Raw genomic sequence first — 16,624 nt, forward strand, 5'->3', positions numbered from 1 at the left:
TACTGATGGCAAAATAAATGATTTAAAAATATTTTGGCACACTAATTTTCCCAAGGGAAATCCAGAAGCTATCCCCCTGACTTTTTTTGGGGGGTGGGGGAGGAATCTCAGAGACATTCTTTAGAAAATTATTAGGGGATCTAAGAGGTCATAAGGATTTTGAGTTGGAAGATCATCTCCTAGGCCTGTACAGAAATTAGAATGGAAAACTTAAGAAAACATCAGAAATGTGGCATTTCAGGCCATTGTGCATTTAAACATACACTACCGTTGGTTTTACAATTAAAAAATTATTTTTTGTTAAATATTTCCCAAATAAATGTAATTTTTTAAAACAATCATTAAAAAAATTTTTTTTTGGTTCCAAATTCTTTCCCTTCCATCCCTCACCTCCTTGAGAAGGCAAGCAATTTGACATCGATTAATTACATGTAAAATCTTGGAAAACATTTCCATATTAAGTGCTTGGCTCCCCCACCCTCAACCCTCCCCTTGACTCACAGCTAATTCTACTCCCCTTTCCTTCCCAATTCAAAGATCTACAATTTTTGGCTTATCAGTTTTCTTCTAAAGACCCCCAATACCGAAGGGTAGAGAGGTGCATTAGAACTGCGTGTCCTTGAACTTAGGAGTCCGCGGCTGGTAACATGGATACCGAGAGAGGGGTGGGTCCCCGGCGTCACAAGGGCCAGGACTGGGATCACAAAAGCTTACATGACTCCACCATGGGGACGTCATAGTAGGTCCTGCGAGGGACGTCACGGGAAAGTCCCGCGAGTGGGCTTTGGGGGAACGGCACGTGTTGGAGCGCCGGATGCATCTCGGCGGCTCCCGGCCGTGCTGAAAGGCAGTCGTGGGCGCGTGTGGGTGGGCACAAGCGCCCTACCAACAAAAGCGCAGCGGCAATTAGCAGCAAGAACACTGGGTTCATGGAGTCGGCCTCTGTGTAGAGGGGAAAATCCATCCGATCGACGAAAACCTGACAAAAGAACTGTGCAAATAAACAAAAAGTTGCTTTTTTTTTCTTTTTTGAAAAAAGGGAGAAGCCTCTCAAATTTTTTTGAGGTTGGTTGTGAGGTAAACAAGCCCTCCCGGGGCTCCCAAAGAGGTTGGAAGCAAAGAAGTGCGGGGGATGTACTGGCCAGCCAGCAGCGGCATCCGTAGCATCAGCATCAGCAGCTCAAGATGCCTCCACCCGTGAAAAAATGCATTTGCGAACTATGCTCCTGCGGGTAAGGTTCCGCGCAGCCGCACCCGCCCAGGGGCGGGTTTGGGCGGGAGTGGTGGGTTCTTGGAACTAGCCACCTGGGAAGCAAAGAATTGGATGGAGCAGGCCACCAACCATTGCCAAACTTGAGATTCAGCTTGCCGGGAGTTTTAGCTTGAGAAATGTTCGCAATAGCAAAGCCGAGGCAAAAGAGCCTCCAAAGTGATCTAATCAATTCAGCACTGATGCCTGTGGAGGTTTATATTTATTAAGAATCCCACTGTCCAAGCCAGTTATTGTACAGGTGAGGAAACTGAGGCTCAAAAGAGATCAATGACTCACTTAAAGCCAGGCGTCTATAGAGACCCTAAAAGGAGCAAGGATTGGAACCCAAGACCCTGACTTCTGAAGTCCAGGGCTTTTTTATTTTTATTTTATTATTTTTTTTATCACACCAGTCTCCTAGTTTGGAAATGGACCAACAACCAGTAGAGGTGAGGGTGATAGGGAAGGTCCTCTAGGATGATAGTCCTCTTCAGAAGTGATTTTGTGGGAATTTTATACTACATATTATTTAAAATCTGCTCTTAAATGTCTCAGAAGGATAGGTTCATTTATGATTCTTAACCTGCAAAGTGCCATCATTCCCACTCTTAATATTTAATGAGAACTAAAGTTCTGATTCTTTAGCCTACCGAAGGCTAATGCTGTCATTTTAAGACTTTTTCTAAATTCTCTTGAAATATCTCCCCAATTTCCATGTACTTATACTCTGATTCATAATCACAAAGAAAATACTATAACGGAGACAGCTGTTGGAAAAATGAGTGTGTTCTGTTGTCTTACAGTCTTGCCAGAAGGGCACCTAACTTCTTGACAGACTGGGTAGGCAGAGTCTTGGTTTATTTATGTGTATATCAGTAAATAGAATATTAATATATTAGCAACTGGGAAAGCTCTTGTTACTAGACTGGTCACAATTATAGGGGATACTTTTAATATCTATGGTTTTTAAACCAATAGAAAGTAGAAACAATTGCAATAAGTAGGGGCATAAGTTTTAAAAAGTATTTTAATTTTCCCCCAACTACGTGAAAAACAATTTATTAACATTTATTTTGTTTTTTAAATTTGAGCCAAATTCTCACCCTTCTTTCTTTCCTTTTTCTCTGAAATGGCAAGCAATCTGATATAGATTTTACATATGTAATTGTGTAAAACATCTTTCCACATTAATCATCTCATGGAAGAGAACTTGAACAAACAAAAGAAAAAGGAAGAAATAAAGTGAAATATAATATGTATTGGCCTGCATTGAGATTCCATCGGTTCTTTCCCTGGAGGTGGATGTTTTTCATCATGGATTCCTTGAGGCTTTTCTTGGACGACTATTGCTGGGAATAGCTAAGACACTGATAAATATTCATCATATAATATTGCTGTTACTGTGTACAATGTTCTTTTGGTTCTGCTCACTTCACTTTGCATCAGTTCATATGGGTCTTTCCAGGTTTTTCTTAAATCATCCTTCTCATCCTTTCTTATAGCAGAATAGAATTCCATTACAATCATATACCACAACTTGTCCAGCCATTTCCCAACTGATGGACATCCCCTTAAAGCTTCCAATTCTTTGCTACCATGAAAAGAGCTGCTACAAATATTTTTGTACAAATAAGTCCTTTTCCCTTTTGGGGCATAAGTTTAAATGCTAGTTTTGAAAGCAGAAATTGCAAATTTAGCCTTTAACACTTTCCCTCTGGAAGGATTCTTGCCACGACCTCTCAGACCCCATTTCTTACTTATTAATAGCCAAGGCTATGATAAATAATAATATGTCTGTAATGTTTTGAATTGAATGAAATTACTTTCCCAAGGTCAATCGTGTATGCAGCTAGAAAGTAGCAACATTAGAGCTTGAACTTAGGAATTTCTGACATGGTGGGTTTTTGCCATACCATATTGCCTTCTTGTCATCAGGGAACATCCATCCCTGTTATTCCTGCTGTTATTTTCTTAGTTCAGACCTTCACCCCTTCTTGGCTGGATACTGTTACAGCCTCCTCACTGGTCTTCTTGCCTTCATTTCCCTCTCCAAGACATTGATCTATTGTTGCCTGAGAAATATTCCTAACAACACTACATTGTAATACTCTTACTCATAAACCCTCATAAACCTGTGGCTCCCCATGACCTGTTAAAAAAAATATAAACTCATGTTCAGGAATCTAACATTTGCAGCATCCTGTTTCTAAGCAATCAGCTCACATGACTTCATGCCTTCTACCAGATGCTTAATAAATATTTATTGATGAAGAAGTGAAAGAAATGTATCTCCATCATTCTTGCTATAATTTGACATCAACCTGGTAGCAAAAGGGACAGCGGTGACCTAGAGCAATAATGGACCATCATGCTAATCACATTTATATACTACTTCAAGGAAAAGCAAGCTGTACATAATAGAGATTTGCTGTAGCTTTTTTCTGTTCTTGCTAAGTGGTAAAGTGTGTATAGTGCTAGGTGTGAAATCAGTAAGTCCTAAGTTCAACCTCTGACATTTATTACTTATGTGACCCTGGGCAAATCACTTAACCTCGGTGTTTTCATTTGTAAAATGGGGATAAAAATAGCACCTACTTCCCAGTGATGTGAGGATCAAATGAAATAGTGATTATAAAGTGCTTACTTAGTGTAGTGCCTGGCACATAGTAAGCCCTATATGAATATTAGATGTTATTATTATGTCTATATAAGTGGTCATTTTTATTTAGTGTTTGCTAAGTTCAGAATAGAAATATTCATAATACATGTCATGTATTACCTTAAAATTTGCAAATTTTATGAACAATCTGGTGAAGTAGATTATGCTATATCATTAAGTATTATTGTTCCCTGATTAATAGATGAGTAACTGAGGCTCCAAGAAGGGTTACTTGCTTCCCCATCATCAAACTAACAAATAACTGAGACAGGATTCAAAGTCAGATTTTCTGACCCTGAATCCACCATTCCATTTTTTTTTTAAACCCTTATCTTCCGTCTTGGAGTCAATACTGTGTATGGGCTCCAAGGCAGAAGAGTGGTAAGGGTAGGCAATGGGGGTCAAGTGACTTGCCCAGGGTCACACAGCTGGGAAGTGTCTGAGGCCAGATTTGAACCTAGGACCTCCCGTCTCTAGGCCTGGCTCTCAATCCACTGAGCTACCCAGCTGCCCCCTCCACCATTCCATTTTACTCGTCTACATTGCCTCCTGGTGTCATATCCATGGTAAGTCATATCCATAAGCATTTTATTAAGTGTTTACCATGTATTAAATTCTGGGTTATTGAGCTAATAAGCCTTGCAGGAAGGTGTTAGATAGAGTACTGTTATTAGCTTAGCCATAAAATCAAATTTGTTAATTATGGCAAATAACATCACCAGTCACTGCTACACTACTGTAATATCACTGAAGGTTATCATCACAGCATCTTATACCAGAATAGACTTCTGAGATCCTTGGCAGATCCTATATATTTACAAAACCACAGAATCTCAGGATGGGAAGGGACCTCAGATGCCATCTTGATCCCATATCTAAGTAAGAATCAATCTAGTCTACTTAGATCCTCAGCAAATGATTATCTTCTATTTTCTTGAATACCCCTAGTGAAGGGAAATCTTACTACCTTATGTGATAGCCCATTCCACTTTTGGATAGCTCTAATTGTTCAAAGTTTTTCTTTGTCATGTCTAAATTTGCCTCTCTAATTTCTAATGTATGTTCCTAGTTTTGCCTCAGCTAGGGCCAAGAAGAACAGTTTCATCTTTAGTCAGTCAGCAAACATTAAATGCTTACACTGTGCCATACACTGTAACTAAGTGCTGCGGATACAAGAAAGGTAAAAGACAATCCTTGCTCTCATGGAGTTCACAATCTATTTTGGCGGAGGAACAACATGAAAAGAAATACAAATACAATACCAACAAGCTCTCTGGGATAGGTTAGAAGTAATCAACAGAAGGAAAGCATGAGAATTAAGAGGGATTAGGAAAGGCTTTCTATGGAAGATGGGATTTAGCTGGGATTTAAGAGGAAGCCAGGGAAGTCAGTCTGTTGCTGCGTATAATATTCTCTTGGTTCTTCTCCTTTCACTCTTCATAATTTCATGGATATTTTTTCATGTTTTTCCAAAAATAACCTGCTCACCATTTCTTACAGTGCAATAATATTCTATCACAATCATATGCCACCACTTGTTTAGCCATTTCCTAACTGATGAGCATCCCTTCAGTTTCCAGTTCTTTACTGCCACAAAGAGAGCAACTATAAATATTTTACAACAAATAACATCTTTTCCCTTTTCCCCTGATTGCATTAGGAAGTAATCCTAAATTACTCCTGCATCAGAAGGTGTACACAGATTTGTAACTCCTTGAGCATAATTCCAGATTACTCTCCAAAATTATTAAATCAATTCACAGTTTCACCAACAGTGTACTGGTGTCCCCATTTTTCTATTTCTCCTCTAACACTTGGCATTTTAGCCATTATGATAGGTAGGAGATGTTATCAGAGTTTTGATTTTTATTTCTCTAATAATGATTTAGAGCATTCTTTTCATATACTTACATATAGCTTTGATTTCTATAGCTAAAAAGTCTGTTCATTATCTTTTGACCATTTAGCAATCAGGGAAAGGCTCATATTTTCAAATATTTCACTAAGTTCTCTATATATTTTAGATATGAGATCTCTATCCAAGAAACTATCTATAAAATTTTTTCAAAGCTTACTAGTTTTGTTCTAATTTTGGCTACACTAGTTTTATCAACAGCTTATTTTACAGAAGAAGAAAATGATACCCAGAAAAATAATGGGACTTTTCTAGATGTTAAGCGACAGATTTAGAACCCAGGCCAAACAGGTCTAGAGCCCAGGCCTTTGGACTCAAGAGGCCAGGGATCATTTTTCCAGTTTTTTTTGTTCCCTTCTTCATATTCCCTTGTCCTATAATCTTTGCCAACTGCCATTCCACCCAATGTTTTCTCAGGTCTAAGACCTTAAAAATCACAGAATCCTAGTGTCAATGCTGACATTCAAAGAATGGAGCCAGAGAAGAGGGAGTAAAGACCCTTTCCCCTTCTTGTTACAGTTCAGCAGGTGATGACAACAACAGCAATATTCAGGTTAATGGCTAGTTTTGAACTTGATTCCTAGCTAGATTTTATAACTCCAATTCTATCCTTTCAACTTTTTGCACTTTATAAAATTTAGACATTGATCAGTTTCAGGCTTGGGAGCTGAACCATGGGATGTTTTGAGTCTCTTGAGATCGAGGATTCTTTATTAGCGCAAACCAGGATGCCCAAGATCTCTGATTATGACCTACAAATGATCTTCAAAGTTCATTCTACCATTTTGTCACCTTGAAGATCAAGAAATTCTCATTCACTGATTTAGTCCCATTTCCCATTTGGAATAGCCCCACCTACAGATGATGCTATACCTTCCCTCCCTCCCTCCCTCCCTGAATAAGTCATTCCATTCCATTTAGAACTATGGGGGCTACATAGCTGGTTCATATCTATCCACCTCGAATACTTTAGGATATCTTGTCACCAGTCTAGCCTCTATGCAAACACGTCCACCCTCTCCTCCTATCTTAGGAACAAGAAACAAATCAATTATTATCACTGCTTCTGAAAATAGCACGACCGTAGTTGTATGACTTCACTCATGATTCCCGTGATTCTATTGAAACAAAAACTCCCTTCCCATATATGTTGCCTCCATCTATCAGAGTATGTTTCTCGAGAACAGGGTCTGACTTCTGTCTTTGCATCTCTAGCACCCCGCATAGTATTTGGCACACAATCAATTAATAAGCATGCCAAATGGAGTAAGCCTGGGAAATGCCATTATCTGTAGTGTATAGAAAATTTTAGAAGGGGTGCAAAACTTAGAAGCAGAGAAGGAGGAAACTATATTACTAAAGGACCAAAGTAACGAAGATCTGTACGATGAGGTAAAAAAAGAAATGGCAGCCAGCTGGATAGTAGTGCTGACTGAGGTATAGAGGTTTCATTTCATGTCATTCCAGTCTTCAAGATCACAAGATAGACTTTTTCAAGTCACTTCTGCGTACTTTATTTGAAGTGAATGAAATTCTTGAAATATTCCTCCTGGCACTGACTTAAAATTTTTTTTTAAACCTTTACCTTTTATCTTAGAATCACTACTGTGTATTGTGTATGTGGTAAGAGCTAGACATTGGGGATTAAGTGACTCCCCCAGGGTCACATAGCTAGGAAGTGTCTGAGGCCAGATTTGATTTAGGAACCTCTGTCTCTAGGCCTGGCTCTCAATTCACTGAGCCACCCAGCTATCCCCTTAAATTTTTTTAATGGGTTTTAGTTAAGTTGTTTTTTTCTTTTTCTTTGTATTTTTGTGAAGGAAGGGCAGGAGAATGTTGCTCTCAGTTTCTTTAATTATCCCTTCCATTTGAAAAGTCCTAGTTTTCCTGCCTGGGGCAGAAAAACCTAGAAGACAGCTGTTTTTTTCCTCTTTATATCCATCAGTATTTACCACAGTGCTTGGAACATGGTAGGCATCTAATGAATTTTTGTTGTTGTTGAATTAAATGAAATTAAATGCCAGAATTGGAGAAAAGCGTCAAAAAAGGTGGAACGGGGAGTTTTTTTTTTTTTAAATCCTTACCTTCCATCTTGGAATCAGTATAGGCAATGGAGGTCAAGTGACTTGCCCAGGGTCACACAGCTGGGAAGCGTCTGAGGTCAAATTTGAATCCAGAACCTCTGGACTCTAAATCCATTGAGCCACCCACCTAGCTGCCCCTTTTTTTAAAAATAAAAATTTTGCTTATTTTGGCCGGAAGATGGCAGCATGCTACTGATGATTTATCTTGTGCTCACTATTGTCAGGATGGTAAAGCTCAAGTCGGCATAAAACCCTACAATTACAGAGTTCCCCACCACATTATTTCTCACTTCTCAGTTTTGTTAGGCACAGTGAAAGGAGTCATTTGTTATCTCTCTCAAGCCAAGTAGAGCTCAATTAGTGGTATAGTTTGCAGAGTAAATAACAAAATAGATTCTAAAGAATCTAATCAATCACAAAGTTTTCCCAAACTAGTTTTGCCCAGCACCAGGTGTGTTAGCGGACCCCTAGATCTAGTACACAGCTTACCTGCCTACCCATCATTTTCATTTGAGGTATTTAGGCTCCAGTGAAGAATGAACCCTGAAAGGTAATCATAGTCTTTTAATGGTCAAATCTTGGCGTAAAGTACCTTTATCACAAGTTAGGATACATTTTGGAGCATTTTTCAGTTACATTACACTTTTGTAGTCATTACTTCATTTCATCATTTCATTATTTCATGGAAATATCATGATGTATGTTATGTAAATACTATCTATTAACATTTTACACATGAAGAAAATGAAGCTCAGTGAATGTCAGTGAATTGCTCAAAGTCTTACAAGTCAAGGACAGGTAGGTGGTGCAATGGGTAGAATGTTGGACCTGGAGTCAGGAAACCTGGAGTTCAAATTTGACCTCAGATACTTACTAGTTGAATGACTCTGGGTGGGTCACTTGACCCTTTTTGCCTCAGTTTCCTCATTTGCAAAATGAGCTGGAGAAGCATTTCAGTATCTTTGCTAAGAAAATCCCAAATACGGGCATCAAAAATAAGACATGAACAACAACAGACAGGTTAATGGATAATTTTGGATTTGATCCCTAGGTCTTATGACTCTTGTTCTTTCAACTATAAATCAAAATACATTGAATTTATCCACAAATATGTATGTACTTCCCCACCCTACCCCCTGCCTTTATTTAAAAAAAATCTATCTGGAACGTTAATTTCTGGTCCTCTATGACATTATTTGTTCCCAGCTCAGAATCTACATTTTCATAATTTTCATAATACTATTGTTTCTAATGCTACTCCATCAATCAGTAAGCATTAAAAAAATCTACTATGTGTCAGATTCTATGTTAAGTAATGAATTAAAAATATAAAAATGGAACAGCCTAGTGGTTTTAGGAGCTTACATTCAAGGAGGGGGAAGATTACAGAAACTCATATAAACATATATAAATTAAATCCAAGATATTTTAGGGCACTAGCAATTGTGGGGATCAGGAAAGGCTTCATGTAGAAGATGGTGTTTGAGAGCTTTTAGTAGGTAATGGATTCTACAAGGCAGCAGTAAAGGAGGTATGCATTCTAGGCATTGGAGATGGCTGATACAAATTATGGAGACAGGAGATTGAATACTTTGTGTAAGGAATAGCAAGAAGACCTATGTGGCCATTCCAAAGAGAACAAGAAGTTGAGAAATGTGAGGATGGAAAGGTAGGTTGGATACTCATGGTTGAAGGGCTTTAAAAGTCAAACAAGGGGACAGCTGGGTGGCTCTGTGGATTGAGAGCCAGGCATAGAGATGGGAGGTCCTAGGTTCAAATCTGGCCTCAGATACTCCCTAGCTGTGTGTGACCCTGGGCAAGTCACTTAACCAGAAAACAGCTTTTAATAATTCATTAGGTTCTCTCTTATATAGCTTAGGAGCCCTACTAGAGAGAGAATCCCAATGATTTAGACAGAAAATACTTAATGCTCAAGTTTCTCTTCATTCCAATCCACCAGCTCAGCTGCCTAAGTGATCTTGCTGCCCATATACTTCTCTACTGACATCTTTTATAACTTTCCTCCTCAATGTTTCACTTTTCTGCATATATTTTACTCCCTTCCCTGTCTCTCGCAGCTCCTTGTTCACTAATAACAGCTCACACATTAGAAGAAGTTATTAAAAGCTGTTTTCTGGCCTTACCTTAGTCAAATAAGACAAACTCAGGAAATAAGACAAAGGAATTTATTAGCACACCAAAACAGCTTGTGGATGGAGTGTGGCAGGTCTTGATTCAAACTGTGGGCTGCTTTTAAAACAGATTTTATTGCCATATAAGAGCAAAAGTATTTTGGCTAGTACACAGAATTATGAAGAGATGGGATGAGTGCTGCCTCTGCTCCTCCCTAAATATTTTGATTGATACACATAATTTATGAAGGAGTAGGATTAGTGTGGCCTCAGCTCCTCTGTTATTACAGAATTGTGGGGAGATGGGATTAGTGAGCATGGCACCACCATCTAATGCAGGCTAGCTGCCATATACTCAAAGTCTAAACAAGGTTTTAAAATGGAGTCACGCAGACTGACTCAGCATAAGAAGCTGACTTGGCACATAGCTATATGATCAATCAAATTTTTATCTGGAATAAGCTGGCATTAGGGTGCTGATTAAAAACAGGATGTGTAACCAAACTTTAAAGAATACAGAACATTTGGATTTGACATCTATTGAGGAATGGTGGGATGCAGTGCTTAGAAGAGACATAGCATGACACTGTTCTTTATTAGAGAGAGATATATTTTACAAGAATTAGAAAAATTTAGCCACAACCCCTCCTTGGAATTGTTCGAGTCAGTCTAGGGCTGAGTATTCAATAAAAAATTATAAAGTTCAGATATTCATATTCTGATGATGTCAGCCACTTTTATGTTCTCCCCATCTCTCATCTCTTCATCATTTCCCTCCTTTTCAAATGACCAATTGAACTCCCAATTGAATGCCCTTCTTTTTTGTTCACCCCTGCACCCACTATTTCTTGTGGTGGCTTCTGCTCTGAACAAGGAAAAAACTGATGTCTCTAGTTAAGGCTTAATTAGTTCTCATGTCCTTAGGTGCTGAGTACCTTTTTGTCCATAGGAAATTGCCCTTCAGTGTTCTATTTCAATCATAAAAGTAACTGAACATTAAAAAATTGTAAAATGCCAGGCAATTCAATTCGACAAGCATTTATCAATTAATCACTTAATTAAGTACTAGATTCTAGGAATACCAAGACAAAATAAACAGCCTTTCAAGCAATTTACAGTCTACTGGGGGCATCTGACAGGTACACAGACAAAAAAGAGATAATTTGAGGAGGGAGGAAGAAGAAGGGGAAAGGAGGAGGGAATGAAAAGGATAGGAAGAGAGAGAGGAGGGAGATAAAGAGGAGGACAGAAGGAAAGAAGGAGAGAGAAGGAAAGGAGAGAGAGAATGGGGGAAGAGCGAGAGAATACTAACAAGTGGGTATCTGGGAAGACTTCACAGAGAAGGCGATATCTGAGTTGTAAGGTTATTATAAAACATCAGTTAATTTAGATCATTTCTATCCTTGGCTCTCTCTACAGACTCCTATTGTTGGACAATCCTAGAAATAGTTAATTCTGGAAAGCAATCTAGCAGAAATTGGGTATGGACCAATTATCTTACAATGTTTACCAAGATAAGATCAAAATGGATACATGATGTACACATAAGGGAGATATCATAAGTAAACTAGAGGAGCATGGAACATATTATCAGAATTATGGATAAGAGAAGAATTTAAGAATAAACAAGAGATAGAGAACATTGTAGGATATAAAATGGATAATTTTGATTATATTAAATTGAGTTTTTATATAAATAAAGTCATTGTAGCCAAGATTAGAAGGGAAGCAGAAAATTGGGAAAAATTTATAAAAATATGAGTCATTCTCCAATTGATAAATAGTCAAAGGATATAAATAGGCAGTTTTTGGAAAAAGAAATCAAAGCTATATATGCTTATATGAAAATGTTCTAAATTATTGCCGATTAGAGAAACGCAAATTAAAAGAATGTTGGATCAGCTAAAATGATAAAAAAGGAAAATGACAAATACTGAAGGGGATGTGGAAAAATTAGGGAGAAATAATATTTATCTAAGACCCAGTCTTCACATTCAAAGAATTTAGAGTCAAATAGGTGGATAGCATGTTACAGATTTTACAGATGAGGAAACTGAGGCCCAGGGAGGATTAAATCTCTTGTCTAGGGTTATACAGTATACAATGAAGCTGTAGTTTGGACTCAAGTTTCTCTTCCTTCCAAATCCAGCACCACTTACACAAACAATGCTGACTCTTTTGAAAAATTTGAACTTGAAGTTGCTATAGTTAATGAAGTAATCGATACAGCAGTAACTTTTACATCCAATCATTTTTGTGGCTTGCAAAACATACTTTTTTCCCCCTATTTAAGTGATACAGGAAATTCCAGTGCTGATTAATGTGTCATTAAATGTTTATATTGCACTGGCAGTGTGCTCAGCAGTTTATAAAAAAAGTGAGTTCCTTAGAAGACTCCCAGAGTTGAAAAGGATGTGGATTTGGCCCTTGAACAGTGCATAGGGAGAAAGGTGATCTCTCGGGCAAGCCATATATCTGCAACTTAAATCAGTTATGTTAACCAGGGAGAACCTTGTTATTTTAATTTTGGAAAATATTTTCTTCACATTGATGGAAATTTCCTTAACCATACATTTTTATTTTCTTAGAGTCTTAGTAACAAATTGAGAGTCAAGGGAAAAAAAGAAGCTCTGGTCTGATATGACATGTTTTCATGCAGAATTCTTGTTTTAATTTTATATATATACTTCATGAAGAAAAGAAAAGGCACAGAATAATTTTGAGAGATATTTTATTGTGCTTTTTTATCTTGGTTAATTCTTAGAACACAGGTCGCGAAGTAAAGAAATAAACAAACATTACCACTATCTTCTCTTCTGATTTTGAATGTTCTTTATTGTAATTTTTAAATATTAAACAACAAGGTGTGCATGTCCTTTGAAAGTATTTAAAACATGACATATTTTGGAGTTGGCAAAATGTTCATGCTTAGAATTTAGCTATCTGTTCACACACCTTATATCTCGCAGAAAGAGAATAAGACAAGACAGCCTGTGTAATTTCCCAAATCCCAATTTAATATCAAATTACACTACCAGAAGAATAAGACAAACTATATATGATACTTTAGGGATTTGTGATTTTGTCAGTGTGGGCACTCCTTCTACCAGTGCATATCTAAATTGTTCTATAGCCTAGTGGATAGTCTTGGAGGACTGTTATATCTCTGGAATTCTTTGTTCTGAGACCAGCCTGAATTCAGCCAGGCTCAACTTGGGCAACAGATAATCTGTCATTGAGTCTTTATTTAAAAAAAAAAACTGAATCTAGGGGGCAGCTGGGTAGCTCAGTGGATTGAGAGTCATGCCTGGAGATGGGAGGTCCTAGGTTCAAATCCAACCTTAAGATACTTCCCAGCTGTGTGACCCTGGGCAAGTCACTTGACTCCCATTTCCCACCCTTCCCACTCTTCCACCAAGGAGCCAATACACAGAAGTTAAGGGTTTAAAAAAACAAAACAAAAAACGGAATCTGTTAGAGTTTATATTGTTCTGACATACTCTTTGAGACCCCATGAAAAGCACCATATTATGCTGAAGCATCAAAGGAATGGTCTAGGGGAGGAATACTAATTATAATGTACTATGCCAAGTATTGTCAAGAAGAGTATTTATTGGGCATGCTCCCTCCCCTCAAAGAGTTTTTAATCTTCTCTGATAAAAAAAAAAAAAAAAACATATAATGGGGCAGCTAGGCAGCTCAGTGGATAGAGAGCCAGGCCTAGAGACAAGAGTTCCTGGTTTCCAATCTGACCTCAGACACTTCCTTAGTGGTATGATCCTGGGCAAGTCTCTTAACTCTCCTTTATTTCCCTCTTCTGTAAAATGCACTGGAGTGGTCACAAAGAGTTGGAAACAGCTGAAACAGTTGTACAATAATTGAATGCTCTAAATGAATTTGAGTCTCTAGACCAGTGATTCCCAAAGTGGGCACCACTGCCCCCTGGTGGGTGCTGCAGTTATCCAGGAGAGCTGTGATGGCCACAGGTGCATTTATCTTTCTTATTAATTGCTATTAAAATTAAAAAAATTAATTTCCAGGGGGCTAAGTAATATATTTTTTTGGAAAGGGAGCGGTAGGCCAAAAAAGTTTGGGAACCACTGCTCTAGACTGACACAATTATATCCCAGAGCACTGGAGGAACTTAGAACCATTGTATGTAATTTCTGAGAAATCATGGAGAGTGAGAGAAGTTGTAGTAGTAGACTAGAGACAATTATGGGGCAGATTCTGGAAACTATGGAATTGTAAACTGGTAAAATTTCTGGCAAAATTATAGAACATAGTAGGCGATTGTGAGCTTTTAAGAAAGAATATTATGACTGGCCAGCACCAACATCAATTAAACTTACATACCCAAATGAATCTGTGATCTCACTGATGTCATGTTTCTTTCAACAATAGAGAATGACAACAGGTTCATTCTTGCCTGGCCATATTGTGTGACTCTCGATGGTCTCTTCTTTTTTGTTTGGGGAAGAAGTTTGGGGTCATAAAGAAACTGTGAAATTTCCCAAAGAAAATATAGCTTACTCTCTTCCTTCTGTTTAATTGCAGGCCCAATTGTTGGCAATGTTCCATGTCTGCTCTGATATGGATGGACGAGTCCTATAGGTAGCTCATCTAGACAAAGGGAATTCTTCATATGGTTGATTTTTCCTGTGTAGGTGGTCAAACTCTTGTGACAGATTGTGAATCTCTTCCAGGAGGTTCTGCAGTATTCCTGGGCCTGACACAATTGTTATAATGTTATTTACAAGTAGGAATCATGGAATCCTTCTCCAAATTATCACTAGGGTTTTGAGGTGACTGATCCTTGAAGGCCATACGAATTGAACTTAAGCTTTGGCAAATTCTACTGTTTTAGGAGGCATCGAATATTATCCTGAAAATAGACTGAGTTTGCTTTCCCAGGACCAGTCTAGTTAAGTATCGAGAGGCTCCTGACCAGTAGGCTGACACTTGGTAATGAATTCTTTGGCCACAGCAACTATCAAACTAAGAAAAATAGAAAATATCTTGTGGGACAATTCTTCTGCTTCTATATCAGTAATGTAGGTAGAATGGCAGAAAAGGAACATGAGATTTTAAGAGTCATAAAGCTTTTAGATTGCCTACAAATGTTAAACTTAGTTGTAGGTACTCTAATATGAGATTCTTGTCCAATGACTAACATATGGATATTACAATTGAAGAAACTTAATGGCATCTATATTGACACATGTTTCTTATAAACTAGAACAGAAGAGAGAAAGAGAGAAGGTTGCAACTAAATGGAAGGGTGGCTCACAAACTATCTTAGAGGAGAGGTGAATAAAGAAGTTGTTTTTTTCATACTTCCAAAGGCAACAAATAAGCATTGGTATTTGATTTTCTTATACTCTAGGGCTCCTGAAAAGTATTTACAAAAAGGCCACCATGAAAATAACTGTAGCCTTTGGAAAACATGAAGAGATATTGAAGTTTTTCAAAGAACTTGATAAGACCATCCAAATTAAGTCAACATATACTTTGATACTTGATGAAGGGATTAGATTGGATAGTGAAAAATATGTGGGAAAATAAGAGTCGACTTTGATCTAGTGATATTGCTTCTAGGCTTATACCCTAAAGAAATCAAAGAAAGATGAAAAATATTCATATAATTTATTAATTTTTTTATAGTAGATAATTTTGTGGTGATAAAGCATATGCAAACTAAGGGGGGACGGTTTGGTGTTATGCTATAAGTAGCTTATTCAACTTGGTTGATTCTTAAATTTTTATTGTGATCATCTACCCCTTGGAAGTCAGTAAAATGCTATAAATCAAGGCTTGATGATCTATGGTTTTGCTAATTGTTTAGACTTAAGAAAATAATGGAGGAAATGTCAATAATTCAGATTAAACTTAAAAGTGTGTCTTGGGCTTCCTGGAGAGTCAATGGTTAAAAGCACTTTGTGTGTGCTTCACTCTGCACTTATTGTCCATTATCTATTTGCCTATAACTGGGAGATAAACTTTACCATCAAACCCTTTGAAGTCACAATAGGTTACTGTATTGATCTATCTTCATATAACGGCGTATAAATTATTCTTCTGGTTCAACTCTATTTGCTCTATTTCAGTTCTTATAGTTCTCAAGTGTTTCTGAATTTTTCACATTTGATATTTCCTATATCTTATCTTCTAAATACTTATAATTTCTTACAATACTGACACGGTCCCATGCTACATTATAAATATGGCACCTAGATCATGGGATCTAGTTAGTTGTTCAACTGTACTCTGCACTGGGTAGAAAATATTTGGAATAGGGGGAAGCTAGGTGGCTCAGTGGATTGAGAGCCAAGCCTAGAGTCAGGAGGCCTTAGATTAAAATCTGGCCCCAGATAATTCCTAGCTGTGTGACCCTGGGCAAGTCATTTAACCCCCATTGTCTAGCCCTTACCATTCTTCTGCTTTGGAACCAATACCCAGTTTTGATTCTAAGATGGAAAGTAAGACTTTAAATAAAAAAGAAACTATTTGGAGTAATGTTTTTTGTTTGGGCATTGGTAAATTTATATAATTATAGAAGAGAGTGTCCAGGATGGTGAAGGG

General features: G+C 37.7%; 1 protein-coding gene across 1 annotated transcript in view; it reads left to right on the forward strand.

Annotated features, from left to right (window-relative positions):
* Positions 1-1,185: 1,185 nt before the first annotated feature.
* SAXO1 (stabilizer of axonemal microtubules 1) overlaps positions 1,186-16,624 on the forward strand; it is a 113,216-nt gene continuing 97,777 nt past the window's right edge. The window contains exon 1 of the mRNA XM_044657021.1: positions 1,186-1,232. Within this exon, the coding sequence (XP_044512956.1) occupies positions 1,186-1,232 (47 nt within the window). The remainder of the gene's footprint in view (positions 1,233-16,624) is intronic.

The sequence above is a fragment of the Gracilinanus agilis genome, chromosome 1 (assembly GCF_016433145.1).
Source record: "Gracilinanus agilis isolate LMUSP501 chromosome 1, AgileGrace, whole genome shotgun sequence".
In the NCBI taxonomy this organism is placed as follows: domain Eukaryota; kingdom Metazoa; phylum Chordata; class Mammalia; order Didelphimorphia; family Didelphidae; genus Gracilinanus; species Gracilinanus agilis.